General features: G+C 40.3%; 1 protein-coding gene across 5 annotated transcripts in view; it reads right to left on the reverse strand.

Moving 5' to 3' along the window:
• The window catches only part of CFAP74 (cilia and flagella associated protein 74), a 100553-nt gene extending 79608 nt beyond the window's left edge, over positions 1-20945 (reverse strand). For 2 of the 5 annotated variants that reach the window (XM_054008934.1, XM_054008936.1), the window contains exons 1-5: positions 20532-20945; positions 19422-19512; positions 17970-18122; positions 8185-8283; positions 1504-1608 (exon numbers count right to left, since the gene is read on the reverse strand). In XM_054008934.1, coding sequence (XP_053864909.1) covers positions 1504-1608; positions 8185-8283; positions 17970-18122; positions 19422-19512; positions 20532-20667 — 584 coding nt within the window. In that variant the 5' untranslated portion in view covers positions 20668-20945. Of the gene's footprint in view, positions 1-1503; positions 1609-5902; positions 5975-8184; positions 8284-17969; positions 18123-19421; positions 19513-20531 lie in introns of those variants that run through there. The other 3 variants (XM_054008933.1, XM_054008932.1, XM_054008935.1) reach the window with 3 other exon arrangements.
• Between the last annotated feature and the right edge of the window lie 205 nt (positions 20946-21150).

Genomic DNA, 21150 nt, shown 5'->3' on the forward strand with positions numbered 1-21150 from the left:
CATCTCAAGGTCACCAAGAGCAGGGCAGCCTCTTGTCAAATCTCTGGCCATATGCACCAGTGTTTTATAAGGCCTCTTTCATTTTGAAAGACACAAAGAACTGACTGTCCTTCAACTGATCCGCAATGGTGACAACTGTCACATTGTCCCTTCAAGATTAACTTCACAATGCCTTTTGAAAATTCACTGGTACACTAGAAAACAGCAGCTCTTTGCAAACTGATGATGAGATGCAGATACCTGCCCTATCCTGGTGCCTTTATGTACCTTTATAATGGAAGTAGAGTGATGACATTTCCCTGAATTTAACTGTATCCTTGACTGAAGATGCTATGAAAGTGAAGCACTTTTTAAAAAAAATTCTCCGTAAAAATTCCTTTATCAATAAGTTGCTATGGGAAACAAACACGCAAATTAATAAGAGACACTAAGTAAAAAATACAAGTTCACTGTGTATTTCAGAGCTAGGATGCAATAGTCTCACTAAACAGCCCTAATATCAGTAGTCAAATCCCAATCCCACAGAAGTGAATGGAAGCATTGCTGTTGATTTTACTGACTCTTTGATGTTGTGCTCTCTAGTAGGTTAGCCCAAAAATAAAATCTACTTTGAAACTGTTTTTAACCTGACAAATAAAGGATTCAGAATGTCTACCTGAGATTTTATTAAATCCACTACACCTTTGCCACAGACAAAATTAAAAAATGAACTCAAAAACATTAAAATTTGAAAAGGCAATAAATGCTATTTAGTGGGATCTACAAAGAGACAATATTTTTCTTTCCAGTATGACTGCAATGAACCAAATTCTAGGTCAAATTCTCTGTTTATCTACATGGGCACAACTCCAGTGACTTGTTATGCAAAAGGAATATTGCTGGTGTAGTAGGATAGTATCAAAGGTCAATTTCTGAAGTCTTTGCTTTTCAGATGTGTGTCTTTCTGCTCAGGCTGCAAGCGTTAAACTGCTTCAGCTCAAGGTCACCAACAGAGGAGTTACACCTATTTACACCAGCAGAGAATTTGGCCTGCAATTCCTACAGCTGTGCTCACATTTCTGATGATGCTGTTTAAACTTGATAAAGGCACCTGTTCTATACACTAAAGGAGTAGTAGTTGCTAAAATAACTGTCTGCATTTCAGCTCCTTTCAGAACACACACACACACACACACACACACACACACACACAAATGTTCACCACAAAAACTACATAATGAATAGAGAGAGATGTTATTTTCAAGCTTCTAAGACAGTATTGCAAATGGTGTAGGATGGGAAGAAAATGACGACTACGTCCTTTAAACTTTGTCACAAGCTTTGCTGCCTCTAAGTTTTTGATCACTTTAAATATCAGCTGTTACATATTTGCATGCTTTATGTTCACTCCCTTTCAAACTGTGAATTAATCAATAAGTTGGTTTAGGACTTTGGGCTAAATTGCTGTAATAAAAACTGTAATGAAGATCAGTCCCTTCAATTCTTTCTCACTTCTTAACTTACACATTTTCTTTCAGCATCAAAGCAATTTTTGACTCAAGGTCCTTTTCGTTCCCCAGTTCAGCACACAGTCGTCTGTGCATTGCCTGTAGGCGGAATATGGCAGCACTGTTAAATTTAAAAAGAAAAAAAAATGAAATAATGTATGTTAAAACCTTTTAAAGTAAAAAAATTCCAGAAACAATTAAGGTGCCATAAGGCTGAGACATTTGTTTTAGAATTTCACTAATTTATATTAATGTAATGTCTTTCAATTATGGCTCCTAAAGTGTCCATTCTCTTCTGAAAGGCACAATCTCATTAAACTACTATCTACTGGTTAATTGAAAATCAAGATGAGAGCATTTTTCCAACATTCGGCCATATTTTAAAGTGATCTGTAATTTCTAATGCTGATAAATATCACTTATGTAGTTAATTTTAGGAAAACTAATAGGACAAAGGTTGATGTCTGCTTTTAAAATGATGATACAACCTTACATGTACCAGCCCAAGATTTTGGCATACAGAGTAGATAAATTCTTCTCCTAGTTGCATCGGTGCAAATGCAGTTATTTCAGCTGAGTTGCACTGGTGTAACCAAGGAGAACTGAGACTGGCAACTTTCCAGGATGGAAAAAAGGCCACATAGGGCCAAACTTTCAGCTGGAGTAAATCCCTTGACTTCAATGGAGTTACACCAGCAGAGAATCTGTCCCAGAGCCTCCAATCTATCAAGCTTTCCACAGGAAAAATAAATGTTTAATTTACTGACCCAAATAACAACCATTAATTTAAATCTCCCTCATTTCTATCTTTCTCCCTTCAGTGCTTGCAATCAGGCCTTTAGCCACTCCAACAGTTGCAGTTAGTTGAATGCATTGTCTTACTGCTGGTAATAAACAGAATAAATGAGTACTTTCTGCTGACAATCTGTCTCTTGCTAATCCTGCTTCTTATGCTCTTACACCCCAAAATGGGCTTTACTGGATTTAACCTCCATGAATTTATCTAGTTCTCTTTTAAACCCTGCTATAGTCCTAGCCTTCACAACCTCCTCAGGCAAGGAGTTCCACAAGTTGACTGTGCGCTGTGTGAATAAAAGGAAGTTCATCTTCACACAGCACACAGTCAACCTGTGGAACTCCTTGCCTGAGGAGGTTGTGAAGGCTAGGACTATAACAGGGTTTAAAAGAGAACTAGATAACCTCCATGAATTTAAGTCCATAAATGGCTATTAGCCAGGATGGGTAAGGAATGGTGTCCCTAGCCTCTGTTTGTCAGAGGGTGGAGATGGTTGGCAGGAGAGAGATCACTTGATCGTTACCTGTTAGGTTCACTCCCTCTGGGACACCTGGCATTGGTCACTGGTGGTAGACAGGATATTGGGCTGGATGGACCTTTGGTCTGACCCAGTCTGGCCGTTCTTATGTTCTTATGTACTGAGCGAAGTATCAAAACTAGCTTGACTACCTTTGTCAAAGTCAAAAAATCAACTGATTCTTAATTTTATTAGAAAGCATAACAAATGACTGATATTATTTAAAGGTAGCTTTGCCCTGCATTTAACATGCTTGTTTTAACAGCAATTACTTACATTGATTAAAAAATGTGCCCACTAAATATAATGTAAACCTCATACTTTCAAACCTGAACCATACACAAATGTGTATTTTCAGCTGGACTGAAACCTGGTCCATTTGAATGTAATTTATAATGAATGATTCATATATGCCACTTTTCCTCCTTACTTCTCCAAGGATGAAATACAATCCTGTGCAGAAGGCTAGTGCATCACTTAAGTCTCTTGTAGGCCCTCAAGTTAGGGTTTGCATGGGATTTAATTTGTACATATACCTGTGCTGGCTAAGTATCTATCCCAGCTTTGAAAAATAAGCAAACTGAGTGTAAGAACCTTGACTTAATACAGCTTTGAAACTTTACTATGCAGAAGAAAAATGCTGCTTTCCCTTTATTTTTTTAGTAATTTACATTTAAGACAGTACTGTACTTTATTTGCTTTTTGTGTGTGTGTGTGTGTCTGTCTGTCTGTCTGTCTGTCTCAGTTGCTGCCTGATTGTGTACTACCGGTTCCAAATGAGGTGTGTGGTTGACTGGTCAGTTCGTAACTCTGTTGTTCGTAACTCTGAGGTTCTATTGTACAGGGGTTCCAGGCTGCTGACATTTCCATATCATCACTGAAAGCTGAGGTCATGTTTCTGCTGGGCGACCCTAGACACTGCAGCACCTACTGCCCAACTGGACCTGGGTGGTGGCCCCCTGCAGCCCACTGATTGGCCCATGCTGATATATAAGCCAGGAAGCCATTGCAGAGAACTGCCTGAGCAATGATGCAGACTGCTTGCTTGGGTCTGTTCCAGACTTTGCCTTGCTGTGAACCCCATACTCTACCTTCTGATCCCAGTTCCTCCCTGCCACCTGCCTGTAACTCAGTGCCAGACTCCCTGGTATTGTGACCCAGCTTGACGCTGACTCTGGTGCTCATCTCCTGACCACAACATGGTAAGTGACCCATACACACAGGCCACCCGCTACCCGGCCCTGACACAGAGGCCCAAAGTGGTGAAGTGACTAATTCTGCCATTGGTCACAGAAGCCCTACAACTTAAAAACAAAACCAGTGCATTATAATATGCGGTACAGGGCACAAACTCACTTGTAGCCATAACCTAAAGTACTATATTATTTTAGGCTTATTGAATAGTAACTTGAACCTGACTAAATAGAAAACACATTTATCATTTGCATCTCCAGCATAATTTAACATTGTCATTAACTTGAGTCCAAATTTCACTGCATAGGTATCAATAATGCTAAGTTAATGATAATTCATATTTTAACAACTGTTAAAATGTCATGCTATTTAAGTCTTTAAACCAGGAATTTGGTATATCTTCCTACTCCATTATTAAGCAGCAAATACACCACTACCCTGATATAATGTGACCCGGTATAACACGAATTTGGATATAACGCGGTAAAGCAGCGCTCCAGGCGGGGCTGTGCGCTCCGGCGGATCAAAGCAAGTTCAATATAACGTGATTTCACCTATAATGTGGTAAGATTTTTTGGCTCCCGAGGACAGCATTATATCGGGGTACAGATGTATCTGTAATGGACCATTATGATAGTTGCTATTCTAACTGCTACATAGTTGCATATCTGCAGATTAGACCTTGGCCTGGCATAAGTATAAAAGTTATGTTGCTCTTCTTAGCATTTGCTTAATGATTATTTAAATTATAGGGCACCTGATACTGAGCATATTTCTTCTACAATAAATTACACAAGGATAAAGTGTCTCAAAACTACTCCATAAAGACTTCCTGAGAGGAAGAACTATGGAAATTAACTCTAGACCAAACAGGACATTGTTATTGGAGATGGTACATTTCTGTGCAAAAGACAGAAAAAGATTTAATTCAGCTATTTCACCTGATTATACTGCAAACTCCACTCCCTGGAGTCTTCAGGCAATCAAACTACATTTTTTTTATAATTTTCTTTTTAAAAATTCTTATGTTTAGTTGCCCAAAGAATCTGAAATTCAATCACACTCAAACTATATATTAGGGAGTAGTGTCTACTACACAGGAATTAATTTTCCTTAAACATTTAGGCAAGTGTCACCACTCTATTGTTTTTGATTATTAGCCATTCTGTTTTGGCAATTAAGTTACCTTTATTAGTTTGTTATTCATTGAGACATTTTATTAACCTGAAGAATAGTACAGGCACAGTGGCAGCTGCAAAGCTGGTCCATAATACATTGGATACTAGCACACAAACCACCCACTGCTTTCAATTTAAACAAATTGGAAAAGTCCAGTAAATTCCCTCCCACTTCACAGCAGAGTAGCTCAGTAGCTGCTGTTGTATTATATTGCATTTGTGCACTTCTCAAACATACGACACTGAGAAATAGAATATATAAGTACCAGTTCCTTGTCATAACAGGCATCAGCGTAGCAAAACTCAAAATGACATAGAATACTTCTGATGTCAGTTGATCCATATTAACCAGATGATTAAATGAATGGTGGGTGGAAGGAATGATAAATGTAAACCAAACTAACTATATATGTTAAGATGACTTTATTTGTACTATAGTACATACATTTCTTAAATCTACATTTTAATTATCCCAGGCTGAAAATCCCTTTCAGCCTCTTGTGTAAGGCTAAAAATGAGAGAGTCCGCCCTCATGTAAAATGATGAACATGATCAAGGGGCTTTCTTGGGAGTCGGAAGAGTCAACCAATGTTAAAGGTATACAAATGTCATTAAATTCTCTTTCAGATTATCATATTTTTGTTGTGGACCTTGTGTCAATGGCACTCGGTTTTTGCCCAGCTGAGTGCTACAATGACAAACTTGCATAAAATGAACAAAATGCAGATACCTTCTTTTTGGAATTCATCTTTCAATATTAAGGTGCATCTATATGGACTACAGGTCTCAGCATGCAATGCTCTGTCTTGATATGAGACGGTGACTCTGATTAAGACAGTGCATTGTATCCTGGGATTAGTAATTTACAAGGCTACACATCCAAACTAAAATTTAGTGCATCTGTGGACTACATCATAAAACTCCACAGCCTGTATCTGTATAAGACAAACATAAAAAACTAATTGGTAAAGTATATATGATATTCATCAGTGAGACTGTCAGGTACATTGTATTTATCACTGATAAAATGATGACAGCAATAGGTTGTCATGGGTTGATTCTCCAAGTGAGGCATGTTTGTATTCCCAGTAATACCTGTGATTCTTAAAGGAATCACAAGGTAAGTTTCCATAAATCCTTGGGACACTATAATCTCTCACAAAATGACTAATCTGATGGCCATCATTTGTTTTGTTTTTTATCATAATTTGTGCATAGCTTTTAGGTACAGTATTTCTTTTTTAAAGTATTTTAGATTAGGTTAGTGCACATACATATTTTTAATGTGCATCAGTCAAAAATAAATGGAAATATGAGGAAAGAGGCAGATTCCGGATTAATCACTGCCCTCAATAATAACATGTATAAATACAGAGTAACTGCCTGGAAACCAATGAAGGTCCTCCAGATTTACATCAACTTAAATGAGGACAGAATTTGGGCCTCTTTGTTGAAGAGGAGACAAAATGAGTCTGAGGATATTTCATGTGACAGGATACTAGCTGTATCTGTTACTCCTCTTCCGTTTGTTGTAATTGTTAATGGCATTGTGAATAATCTAATTATTTCTGAAAGAACACTGTGAACTTTAATTAATCCCATGAGCAAAGGTATGGCTGAAGAACAGTGTCAACTAACCCACTCCTAATTAGCATGACTTAGTTATGGTAAGCAACAAACAATTCCTTATTGCAATCTGTTTTGTGGTGGAGCATTGTAGTTAATAATAATTTTAGGACATTTTAGTTGATGGGGTTACTATTATTTTTTAAAGATGAGCAGAAAATATGTTTGTCTACTAAAATAAAACATGTTTGGGATAAGGGGCAAGATAATAACACAGAAATCAGAAGCAAAATGTTTTTACCATATTTACCACTGGAACAATAAATCCTATATATAATATTAGGATATTACCATAATTCAATATGGTCCCGACCCACAACTCTGAGTCCAACACCCACAATACCACACACTTAAATTTGTGGAAAATTTTGGATTAGAATCTGGATCTGAATGTGTACTTGCAGGACACAGTGCTAGATTCAGAATTTAACTTATCTCACACTTCACCTTTTTACAGTTTCCTGGAGTGTTTAATGTTTGTAAAGTACTTTGAGCTCCTCATAAGATTGACAGGGAATGGATCACTTGATGATTACCTGTTCTGTTCATTCCCTCTGAGGCACCTGGCATTGGCCACTGTAAGAAGACAGGATACTGGGCTAGATGGATCTTTGGTCTGACCCAGTATGGCTGTTCTTATGGGATCTCTCAAGACCAGATTTCAAATAGCTAAAAAGTTATCACTCCCATTTTATAGATGAGTAAATGGAGACAGAGTGACCCACTTGAGGTCACACAAGTCAGTGACAGAACAAAGTAAAAAATTCATGAGTTCTGACACCTAGTTCCCTGCTCTAGCTACTAGGAAATACTGCATTTGGTCATTCTACCTTGTCAGTGTTGTCCAAATGCAAAGGACTAGCTCATAAATATCTGCTGTCATGTTTAACCCCAAATCCTCACTTCTTTCTCCATGGCAATTGCCCTAGTAGCATCTTACCTCTGGACAGGAAACTGCACAGATGAGCCTTTCCCAAGCTACTGCACTGCTGCTCTGTATATCAAGTGGAAGGTACTGTTGGTGTGAATAATAAGCTGCCTGGAGAGTAATTGCATCACTTAAGTCTTCACCAACTTGGGACCTAACCTATCTGATCGGTTCTCCAAGCACAGTATGACAGTGCAATGCTCCTTGCCAGATGGCATGGCCCACTGAGATAATACAGCTTGTTTTTTTATCCTGATAATGGCAATGACTTTTAAACACTGACCTATTAGGTGTCATTTGATAGATTCAAGAACATGTTTAATAATGTTATCAAACATTTTCAGCAATAACAAGAAGAGGGAAAAGGTCACAAAGTTTATCTCATTACCTTCTCCTCCCCATGTGTAAACACAGAGCATGTCAATAATCTGTGACAACCAGAAATACCCTCTACCTACGTATTTCCAGCCTCTTTCTCTTCTTCTATTTTGGTCTCTGTGCACTCTCGTTCTTTTGTTAGCATTTCGATCCGCAGCTGGCAGGCACTGAGCTCCTCTCTGAAACAAACAAAATATCCTTCTTTATATTGGGTACGTTTCCCATTCCTTCTCTTGAAGGATTTCTGCTCTTTAGGATAATAGCTGGATCCTATCAAGAGTTTCTTTAGAGGCACTTGTTAACTTTAAAGTATTTGTACCAGGAATTTAGAAAAAATATATAACCTCTTAATTAATTCTGGTTTCATTCAGAGCTCTAGTAGCATCTACCAATGATGATAAATAAAGAGTATTTTTAAAATTTAGCCTCCTCCAGCATATTTGTAATTTGTTTTTTATACTTTTTGGCCTTGGTGCAATGAAACATTTAAGATGAGTGCTTAACTTTAAGTACACGAGTAGTCCCACTCACTTCAGTGAAACTACCTATGTAATTAAAGGTAAGTGATGTTATGCTCCATATATGGGGCCTGATCCAGAGTCCACTGAGATCAATGGAATTCTTTCTATTGATTTCTATGGGCTTTGGAACAGACTCATAAATTGTTATATTGACAGCACAAGACCTGAAGTCTTTTATTTATTCAAGTATAGCACAAGAAGAAACAGTGCAGATTTCTGTATGATACCGTGGCAATCTGCCTTAAATTCTGGAGGGACCTTCTTGAGCAATAAGGAGGAAATTCAGTGTGTCTGACCAGTTTAGTCTTTGGCCCCATTGTGCTAAGATTGCCAATAAAGGGGGTCTAATCTGCTGCAGTTATGACAGTGATTTTAGTTGATGAGTAGACAGAAGCCCACTAGGAACTAGAGAGACCAGTTCAGGCTACCAAATAGTCATCAGATGGTTGACTTTTGGTCACTTTTGAACCAGTGACCCAAAGTTAAAAGACTCCATATGCCTTTATAAATCTAAGCTACCCAGTCACCCAGATATTTGTAACTGTTAATAGAATTATGTTTGATAATGAAGTACAAAGACTGTTATCCTTGCTCTGCAAAATAATAGCAATTGACAAGGGAAATCTTTCACAGCATGTCACTGTAAAGTAGGTCATATGCAGTTGAGCTTCAAGTGCAGTTGTAAATGGCACTTCCAGTTTAAAAATTGCATGGATATTTACCAATAAAAGCCCCTTTTCAAGGAAGATGCAGTGATAATTATTAGTTTTTGTTTACGATGAAAACAATGTTGCAAACAGCTGTTGGCCTCTCTACTCCCAGCCATCAACTTCCTGCCACTCCAAGATGATTGCAAAATTGGGAAGGACACGAGTTGACATCTTGAGTGCACACATTGGGAGGATAATGACTAAATAGCAGGAAATGTCTAGAAATATTGAGCTTTGCAGATTTATATTTATTTTCCAAAAAAGTTCCCTGAAATATAACAGAAAATAAAAGCTGAAAACCATAATACTAAATTACACCATCTCACTATTCAAGAGCACCATTTGTTTATAAATTCACAGAAACAGTTCATATAAAACCTTCTCCTCTCAGTTACATAGCAATAGTTCATCAATTATACTCAGAACCAAAATTTCCTCATTACCTTTTTATTATAATTTGTTCATTTCAGCATAACGTTACAGAATCTGAAACTAATAACTTCTTTTATTCTAATAATTTGGAATAGTCAATTGAAATATGATAATTACTGCGTCAAATCCCCAGGTGGGATTGTTCCCCCACTCCTGATCCATGGGTGAATTGGACGCTCCATGCCTGGCTCTCCCGGGCCTGTGTGAAAGGAAATATCAACTGCTGCCAGTTTCATCTCCCTCTCTTCTGAAACCCCTGGAAGTGCACTCCATGGGTGCAGGGTCTGCTATGAGAAAGGAGGAGACTGGGCAGATATGGATGAGCACACCTTTCCTGCTGAGTGCTGCTGAGATTTCCAGAAAAAGATAATACAATCTTTTCCACTGGCTTGTATTTTATTCCTGCCACTCACCACGCTTCCATTTTTTGAGTTCTGAACAGTATCTCTTTTAGTTGTAATTAGTCACATACCATGTCAGAGGCTTTGGTTTTCTGCTTGTCACTCACACATGTAACTTGGACGTTATCTTTGAATCAGATCTCTATCTAAATCCTCACATCCAGATTACATCTAAATCACTAAGAATACAGTCTTTCCTATCCATCCACACACCTAAAAATCTTGGCCAAGCTCTCATCATTGTGCATCTTGATTATTGCAAAATCCTTCTCTTTGGACTTGACAAATGCAAACTTGCCCCACTCAGATCTATTCAGAATGCTGCTGCAAAAATCATCTTCTAGACTAAGGGTTCTCAACCTTTTTCTTTCTGAGCCTCCCCACATGCTATAAAAATTCCATGGCCCACCTGTGCCACAACAGCTGTTTTTCAGTAGCTTAGTAGCCAGGGGCAGCATTAGGGGGTAGCAAGTAGAGCAACTGCCCAGCGCCCCACACCACAGGGGGCCCTGTGAAGCTAAGTTGCTTGGGCTTCGGTTTCAGCCCCTGGCAGCGGGGCTCAGGATTCAGCTTTCTGCCCTGGGCCCCAGTGAGTCTAGTGCTGGCCCTGCTCTCTGGTTTATTTTGGCAGATTCCCTGAAACCTGTTCACAGCCCCCAGTGGGACCTGAACCCTTGGCTGAGAACTGCTGTTCTAGACTATTGCTTTGACCATGTCACTCGTTCTTTGCCTTCCTCTACCATCTTCCCCTTCTGTGTTGCATCAAACATAAGCTGCCTGTATTCACTTCAAGGCTCTTTGTAGCTTATCCCCACCCCACCTATTAACTCTGATTCCCTATTGAGATGTTGATCCTCGGCTGCGATCGGCTAATGATGCCAGCCTCCATTTCCCCTTGTTAAATTTTCCAACAAGTACGTTTGTATTGTTTCTCATGCTGCCCCTCATGTTTTGGGTGTACTCCCCATACACAGCACAAAAATAACATGTTATCATCCTTCAAATCCTTCCTTAAAATTCTCTTTTGCCTTGATTCCTACAAAAGATTGGCAATGATTAGGCTGCTGATGTGCTAAAACCACTGCTTATAATGCTGACCAATACTGTCTCATTCCTTGTACTCCCTCATCTATCTGTATTAATCTCTTCTCTCTTGTTTTATACGTAGATTGTAAGTTCTTTGGGGCAGGGACTGTCTCTTTTGTTCTGTATTTGTACAGCACCTGGCACAATAGAGTCCTTATCCATGACTAGGGCTCCTAATTGCTACAGTAATACTCATAATAATTAATAATAAATACTACTTGAGCATTTGAAGGTTCTGCTAAAATTGCCAACATGCTGCAGTGTTCAACTCCAGGGAAACATATGGCCAGTAGTCTGGAAACAAAGGGACAGATCCACAAAGTGACTTAGATGTCCAAAACCCAGATTTAGGTGCCAAGTCCCAGCTCTATGCAATCTGCAAAACCCTTGCTTGGCCGCCACCTAAACCTTTAGGTGCCTAAACTCTCTCTTTGTGCCTAAATTTTTGCAGGAAAAGTCCCCTCGGTGCCTAAATGTCTGCCTCTGAGCATGAGCACTGCTGCCTCATTCTAGGTGTCCAGTCACCTATCTCATGCCTGAGCCCCAGTGTGATCAACAAACCGGGCGAAGAGAGGAGCTCCTCTGCCTATCTTGCTTGCAGGACCCAAACCATTAGTGTGCTCAGAAGCTGCCTAACTCCACACAAAACACCAGGAAGTAGAGGTAGCCTACCTTATAACCCAGCCCAGTGCTTAGGGTACTGATGTGGGAGACCCCTGTTCAATTTCCCTCCTCTGCCTGAGGAGAAGGAGTTGAACAGGGGTGCATAGGGTTACCATACGTCCGGTTTATCCTGGACATGTCCGGCTTTTCGGCAATCAAACCCCCGTCCGGGGGGAATTGCCAAAAAGCAGAACATGTCTGGGAAAAATACCGGCCGGGCACTTCCTCTCCTGCGGCTGCTCTGCTCCTCCCCGACTCAGACTTTGGCTCTGTTTAAGAGCCAAGCTGCCCGAGCCAGTGCTACCGGCTTCGGGCAGCCCCCGTGCCTCCGGACCCTGCGCCGCCGGAGCAGAGCAGCTGGAGCCGGGGAGGAGAAGTGCCCAGTCGGCGGCTGGGGTCCCGAGTCAAGGGGGCTCCCCGAAGCCGGTAGTGCTGGCTCGGGCAGCTTGGCTCTTAAACAGAGCCGAAGTCTGAGTCCGGGGAGGAGCAGAGCAGCTGGAGCCGGGGAGGGGAAGTGCCCGGCCGGGGGAGCAGGGTCCAGAGGCATAGGGGCTGCCCGAAGCCCGAGTGCTACCGGCTTCATGGTTTGCCGGGCATCCTCCAGACCCTGTGCCCCCGGCTGGGCGCTTCCCCTCCCGGGCTCCAGCTGCACTGGGGAAGCGCCGGCCGGGGGCGCAGGGTCTGGAGGCTGCCCAGCAAACCGTGAAGCCGGTAGCGCTCGAGCAGCCCTTTTCGCATGGTTGGGAGGGAGGAGGGGGAATTAGGGCGGGGACTTTGGGGAAGGGGCGGGGAAAGGGCGGAGTTGGGGCAGGGCCGGGGGTGGGAAAGAGGCGGGGCCAGGGCCCGTGGAGTGTCCTCATTTTTTATTTTTTAAATATGGTAACCCTAGGGGTGCACCACCTCTCAGGTAAGTCCCTAACCACAGGACTATGGGATATTCTGATATGGGTTGCTCTCAGTTTCTCTTGTTGAAGCCATTCCACTTTAATAAAATATTAACTGGGCCAGAGAAAGAGACTGAGAATCACTTATAGTGACTGAGCATTGCAACACCTAAGTAACTTTGCAGATCCAGGCCACAGAGTCAAGTTTTCTTTTGCAAGGTCTTTCAACTCTAAGGTTACGTTGTACTGGCATTACACTCAGGGCCAGTGTTAGGGAAAATGGCGCTCTTGTAAGGATAAGGCCTTTTCCTGTAGCCAAATTGTAAGGCCTGTGCCCTTTGTCTGCAGCCATATTAGACCAGCATCAGCCATTAATCAAGAAGCAGAAAGTCACATCCTTCCATTTCATCTAAATTACATTAAAACAATATAATATCGGGCTGTTAAGAAGGTGATTCTGTCCTATTAGTACCCATCATCACCAGATAAAGAAACAAATCTTAAGATGGTTAAAGAAAACTTTGTTTGATGGTATTCCGTCTGGCAAGAAATCACGTATCAACAAGTTGTGGTTGTAAAATCCCTACTTCTTTATTGTTTTGCCTTTATGGTCCCTACTTCTCTATTGTTTATCTGTGTGGTCTCTGTCTGGTTCTTTGATTGTTTCTGTCTGTTAAATAATTAATTTTGCTAGGTATAAATCAATTAAGATGGTGGGGTGTGATTGGTTAAAGAATTATTTTACAATATGTTAGGATTGGTTAGAAAATTGTTTAGTAATAATTTAGTAAAATGATTGGTTAAGGTACAGCTAAGCAAGACTCAAGTTTCACTATATAAGCGGGGGTTCAAAAGGAAGCTCTTTGGAACCAACTCCAGGACAGCCCCAAAACCAGAGCTGCCAGAGCTCAACACTCTGCCAACCACACCATGCAGAGCAGAAGCTGGAGTCCCCCAGATGACCTGATCCTAACTGGCCATCAAGAAAAGTTCATCTCCCTTATTGGGAGGGGTAAGCATTGTATGCTTAGCGTGTGCATTCTTCTTTTGATAATGGTTGTTAAATAGAGGTTAAGGATATTACTGTGTAAGGCTCTTTCACTGATAAAAGACCCCACAAACCCGCGGCTGTAAGGTTACACCCTGAGCCCATGGAAGGGAAGGGTGGTGCTTAAATTAAGAGGGTTATGCCTTGAACCCATGAAAGGGTAAAGGTGGGTGCCCTAGAGCGTAAGGTTATGCCTTGAGCCCTAGGAATGGGGTAAGGGTGGGTGTCTAAATTAAGAGGAAGCCCCACCTAGAGCCCCACGAACTGGGTAAACGTGGGTGCCCCTAGAGTATGCGAGTAATAGAGAATTTTGTGCAGATAACACCCTGGATGAACTTGTATTTTGGCACCCCAAGGCCCCGCTGCCTCCCCTGACCCTCCATCCATCCCCCCAGGCTTCCACTTCTTCCCTGGGCTCCCCACCCATACCCCCTGGCTCTCACTGCTTCCCCACACTCCCCATCCCCCATCATCCTTGGGCCTCGCTGCCTCCCACACACCCCATTGCTCCGAGCTCCCTTCTATGGCCTCACACCCCAGTCCTGTCCCACTCCTTGACCACGGTGTCCGCCTGACCACATCACCCACCTGTAAGGCCGGCCTTGATTGCACTGCCAAAAAGCAAGCCACCGGCTTTATTTTGCAATTTCTTAGTTTTTAAGAGTAACTCAGTTTTCATTCACTTAAAAAAATTAACATGATATTTAAACTATGTAGTCCTGAGGGGCAGAATGGAGGAATTAACAATCAGAATAGACAACTGAACAGCTGAAATAATGGTTCCTTCTTTGAGTTTTCATAATCTCTGCTGATCACTTATCAGTCCCTAGGCATTAATTCCCAGTGCCAAACACTCCTAACTCACTATATAACTTGCTGATGAAATTTTTCTTGGCAGCTCCAATATAGCTTTTGTGATTAACTTGCCTTTTTTTCTCATTCCTTTTGTTGCATTACACATTGTGCATACACAGTATGAGCTGGCCACATTTGATTGTACATGATTGCTAATAAAACATAAAGCAATGGGAAAATATTTTCAATATGAAAAAGCAATTTCTCAAACAATTAAGTCTTGTTCAGTTTCAGAAAAAAGGATTTTTAGTGCTTATTGGAAATTAGGATTAATTCTGTTTAAAAATCCCTAAGTGATCGTAAACTCAGGGAGCTTGTTTAAAAGAATCATGGCAGCTTAGTCACAAAGACAACAGCAACACATTAGTGGTTTTGAATAGTAAATGAAATCCTGAAAATATGTCGTTAGTAAAATATGAAGGCAAATGCAGTTTTAATTTTAGAGGTTTCAGTAGACCACCAAACTCTGACTTATCTACTTGATGTTCCCAACAGCCAGTTGGGTCAGTGGGGTTGCTTAGAAATAACTTAGAGAAGCATCTGTCCATAGTCACTTGTATTGAAATCCTCATTTTATTAATATTCATCACAATTTGTTTGTATCCTGTTTAACTCATATGAGGTCTGCACTCTTTTTTAGCCTTATCATTTAAAGGGAGGAATTAATGTTGTTATTTAATGTATAGGCCTCAAAAAGCATTGCCAATGCACATCTGTTTCTGACATTAAACTTAAGGGACAAATCTTCAGATGATGTAAATTGTCATAATTCCACTCACATCAGTGGTGCTATGACAGCTTACACTAGCTGAGGATCTTAAAGGAGGCTATTTTTTTCCACCATTTCCTCAGCAATTGATTTTAATGGAGGTTGATTTTAATGGAGGTTTAAATCAAGGCAGGATTTGGCACAGATAGCAGCAATGGCTAGTATATGCAACTGATTTTTTTGCCTCTGTCTTCACGCACAAGGTCAGCTCCCAGATTGCTGCACTGGGCAGTACAGCATGGGGAGAAGGTGACCAGCCCTCTGTGGAGAAAGAAGTGGTTCGGGACTATTTAGAAAAACTGGACGTGCACAAGTCCATGGGGCCGGATGCGCTGCATCCGAGGGTGCTAAAGGAGTTGGCGGGTGAGATTGCAGAGCCATTAGCCATTATTTTTGAAAACTCATGGCGATCGGGGGAGGTCCCAGATGACTGGAAAAAGGCTAATGTAGTGCCCATCTTTAAAAAAGGGAAGAAGGAGGATCCGGGGAACTACAGGCCAGTCAGCCTCACCTCAGTCCCTGGAAAAATCATGGAGCAGGTCCTCAAGGAATCAATTATGAAACATTTAGAGGAGAGGAAAGTGATCAGGAACAGTCAGCATGGATTCACGAAGAGGAAGTCGTGCCTGACTAACCTAATTGCCTTCTATGATGAGATAACTGGCTCCGTGGATGAGGGGAAAGCAGTGGATGTGTTATTCCTTGACTTTAGCAAAGCTTTTGATACGGTCTCCCACAGTATTCTTGCCGCCAAGTTAAAGAAGTATGGGCTGGATGAATGGACTGTAAGGTGGATAGAAAGCTGGCTAGATCGTTGGGCTCAAAGGGTAGTGATCAATGGCTCCATGTCTAGTTGGCAGCCGGTTTCAAGCGGAGTGCCCCAAGGGTCGGTCCTGGGGCCGGTTTTGTTTAATATCTTTATTAATGATCTGGAGGATGGTGTGGACTGCACTCTCAGCAAGTTTGCAGATGACACTAAACTAGGAGGCGTGGTAGATACACTAGAGGGTAGGGATCGGATACAGAGGGACCTAGACAAATTAGAGGATTGGGCCGAAAAAAACCTGATGAGGTTCAACAAGGACAAGTGCAGAGTCCTGCATTTAGGATGGAAGAATCCCATGCACTGCTACAGACTAGGGACCGAATGGCTAGGTAGCAGTTCTGCAGAAAAGGACCTAGGGGTCACAGTGGATGAGAAGCTGGATATGAGTCAACAGTGTGCTCTTGTTGCCAAGAAGGCTAACGGCATTTTGGGCTGTATAAGTAGGGGCATTGCCAGCAGATCAAGGAACGTGATCGTTCCCCTTTATTCGACATTGGTGAGGCCTCATCTGGAATACTGTGTCCAGTTTTGGTCCCCACACTACAAGAAGGATGTGGAAAAATTGGAAAGAGTCCAGCGGAGGGCAACAAAAATGATTAGGGGTCTGGAGCACATGACTTATGAGGAGAGGCTGAGGGAACTGGGATTGTTTAGTCTCCAGAAGAGAAGAATGAGGGGGGATTTGATAGCAGCCTTCAACTACCTGAAGGGGGGTTCCAAAGAGGATGGAGCTCGGCTGTTCTCAGTGGTGGCAGATGACAGAACAAGGAGCAATGGTCTCAAGTTGCAGTGGGGGAGGTCCAGGTTGGATATCAGGAAAAACTATTTCACTAGGAGGGTGGTGAAACACTGGAATGCGTTACCTAGGGAGGTGGTGGAGTCTCCTTCCTTGGAGGTTTTTAAGGCCCAGCTTGACAAAGCCCTGGCTGGGATGATTTAGCTGGGAATTGGTCCTGCTTTGAGCAGGGGGTTGGACTAGATGACCTCTTGAGGTCCCTTCCAACTCTGATATTCTATGATTCTAATGTCCTGAGTATCACACAATGGATTTATAGTATGGACTTATAGCATGGGAGTTCCTGAGTATAACTTATTGCTGCCATTTCTTATTCCTGATATGTAAAATCAACAAGTGTCTCTTTTGAACTATTTATATGATTTAGTATGGAGGAATAAAAATTGAGACTAATAACTGAGTCTGTAACGTGTATTTATCTTCGCAAAAAGGGACGCTGTCAGATTAACAGTCCTTTAAAAAAAAAAAAACTTCCTCACCTGTGTTACAAGTTATGAACTGAAAGTGAATTTTTAATGTCCAATTTACTTGTCTCTCAGTTTGGACAATGAAAAGAGACTAGTAATGTTCATTCTGGATTATATTCAAATTAACTTTCTGCATTTACATCAATAGAGTTACTGCTTTCAAGGTTTTACAAAACATAAGAAGAACAGAACCTATATTTGCATCCTACAGTGTCCTTACAGCCTCGATCCTTGATATCTGTTGTTGGGATAAATATAGCTTTCACCAAATAATAATACAAACTATGACAAACAATGGTTACATCAGGAATGATATCCTGGAATTTGATTTTTGTTTGGCAGGACAAAACAAAACTGTGGTATATCTATACTGGTGTGACAGCTGAACCCCATGGCTGAACACTAACCTTGCTTTTTCAATGATAAGATCCTTTTCTTTGGCTATGTTGTCAAGCTGGTTGAGATTTCTGCGCAGGTTTAATATCTGAACTCTGTCTGCATACTTCATGGTCTTATTATTATTGTTATTACCATTGTTCATGTGGCGCTCCTGTATTTCCCTTTAGATTGAAGAAAAAAAAAGACTTCCACTGTGACAAATGATTAACCACTGTGACAATGTTGAGGCGTTTAATAATTATTTGGGGTATATGAACACACACACTCTTTTTCCTTCAGTTTTTAAAATTAATTTTCCATCAGGAGTATGAATGTACAGTGAGCATAAAAAACAAAAACAAAAAATGAACAAAATCGGCACTAAAATCCTTGTTAGGCAGATGTAAACCAGAGCCAACTTCAAACTTGGGTAGTTAATGTCAGGTGCACAAATCCATATTTAGGGAACTAAATAAGTGACCTGATGTTCAAAGATACTGAGCATACACAGCTCCAGTTGACTTCAGTGGGAGCTGTGTGTGTTCAGCACTTCTGAAAAAACAAGACATTTATTTAGGCATTTTTAGGCCCACAAATTTGAAAATTTTGGCCTGAGCCTGTAAAATTCCAGATTCTTGGACAGTAATTCAAAGCCATCAAGGGGACGTTTCAGACTTCCTTAAAATGTATTTAAAGCAATAGATTAAGGGGTTCATGTCCCACTGAATTAATAAACTATCGCATGTTGTCATTCAGGTTTCATGAAATGTATAGAGAGAAGGGGCTGGTGGTTCTTTTTCTTAATTATTTCAATGTACTTTGAGTTTCAGTATAAGTCTGGCTATAACTAAGCATATGTGATATGCAAGTTTCCTCATGCAAACAGGCTAATGAACCTTATTCCCTGATCTTCATCACTCCTGCTATCCTCTTGCCAGGTCTCTCCTGGGCAGAGATTAACAATCTTGTAAAACTGGGCCTAAGATTGCTTTGATCAATGTGAAGCAGCACCCCCATTGGACCATGTTTAAACCACCAAACTCATTTTCACTTGTGACCTGTTAGATTTTTTTAACTGTGGTCTACTGAGATTTTAGTAGTATATTAATCTGCGGTACCACCTATTTGCAGACCCAGAGTAGCATTAGTACAATTATACTGATGCCTATCTGTTCAACAACATGTGACCCAACCCTGGTGTTCTTACAAGGACAAAAGTATCACTTACTTGCAGATCCCAATAAGTTCCACATGATAAATAGGGCCCAAAGTTTGTCTGCATCTTACCATTACTGTCTATGCCTTGCTGCTTTCCATTACTAGAACAGCTTTGTCAGAAAGGCCTACAATTCTTACTTCCTAAAAAGAAATCCAGTGTATTCTTGAAGTTGCAATAAATAAATCTTCTCCCACAAAAAGCAAATTAATACCATATAAGAAATTACCAGCATAGTTGATGACTGAGTATACAAATTACTCACCCGCTAGAATCAGAGTCCTCTCCAACTCCTTCAGAAGCATCCTTGCTTCTGATTTTATTCTCCTCCTCTGACTTTTCTCCAATCTTGTGTCCTAACAAAAATTAAAGAAAAACAACAGTTTAATAAAGATACTTTGGACATTAAAATGTACATTTCCTGCCAAGTCAAAATATGACAAGCAGCATGGAGACGACATCTTAAAAGCTTTATTGCTGTGTATAATCAAAAACTTCTCATCACAAAATACACTTGAAAGCAATTTTACACCTGGGAAATAAAACAGACAAATGCTCTCCACCTTCATTACAGAGCTGTCATTGACAATCAAACATAAGTGCTATAAGAAGAAAGTTTGTATTAGCCAAATGGATTTATGGATCATTGATAGGTTTGGCAGGCAGGATAATAAAATGCTGTTCACCAAATACTAACCTATTCTACACTGCATGCATTTATATATTTTTCATTCTTCTAGCTTGCTGCAACAATAATAGAATAATTTATCACTAAATATTTATGTGGTCTCCATGTACTAGGATGATGATGAAAAAATAAAATGCTTGCCTAAGAAATTTTTCATTTTAAGATCAGTATCAGCACTGCGCTCTGAGTAATAATGGGTAATAGGGCACAAAAACAGAAAAGAAGCTTGCATCCAGTAAAATATTTGTATGTTATCCTTGTGTAAGAACAGTTTTAAAAATTTCATTAAGATGATGCTTAAAAAAGTGAATGGTACAGGGAATAACGTACAGATTATCAAGGGGTGTGAAGTTCGGTTTAAAGATCGGATGGCATAAGTACGAAGGAACTACACAGTCAAATCCTGATTAGTGCAGTCAGTATCTCTGTGAGCAACTGTTTGATTTGAGAAGTAGAGGTACTGGGGATACACAGTGACAGAGTAGATTCTAATTAGGTACACTGGTATAAATCTGAAGTAACCTCATTGGAGTCAATGGAATTACTCTGGATTTATACCAATATAACTAAGATCTCAGTTTGACTCCAAATCTGTTAAATGGACTGTACTGTATTGTATTGTCTCAAAGAGCCAAATGAGTAAATACATTAATATGTCAGCATTTGTAAATTAGCAAAATATTTCACCTTTACCGTTTGGCTGGTTCGCCACATTCCAGAACTGATCTGTTATACTGTCATCGTCATCTTTTTCTTGTTCCAAAAATGGTGTAGCAGCTGTCTGTTCCTTTTCACAAATATCAAAGAACTCAATATCTTCCATACTGGCAATTCTTTTAATAGAATTCGGCTACCAGAGAAAATAATTGGTGTATGAATATTCCCACTTCACACACAAATGCTGACTATATTTTGAGATGAATTAATCACATTTGATCAAGCAGATATTTCATATATGTGAAATAATTGGCTACAATTAAACATTTAATTACTAGCTGCACAATTTGAGTCTGGATTTTAATGGATCTCTTAAAGAGAAAACTAGGCCATTTCCAGAGTATTTTCCTATCATAATAAGGTCAACAATGACGTAGTGCTTCCAAACACATTTTTACCCAGTGATTGAAACTGCTAGTTTTGTGAGAAATGTCAGGTATTCTATATTAATTCATTTTTATTAATATTCAAAAATATAATTTCACTCAGCAAGCTATTTATGACAATTGACAAGAAAACAGATGTTTAGCATAGGTTTGTTTCATTTAACAAAATTATGTACAAAAAATGTATCAAGATAAATCAGTTT

Source organism: Malaclemys terrapin, chromosome 19 (assembly GCF_027887155.1).
Source record: "Malaclemys terrapin pileata isolate rMalTer1 chromosome 19, rMalTer1.hap1, whole genome shotgun sequence".
Lineage (NCBI taxonomy): Eukaryota > Metazoa > Chordata > Testudines > Emydidae > Malaclemys > Malaclemys terrapin.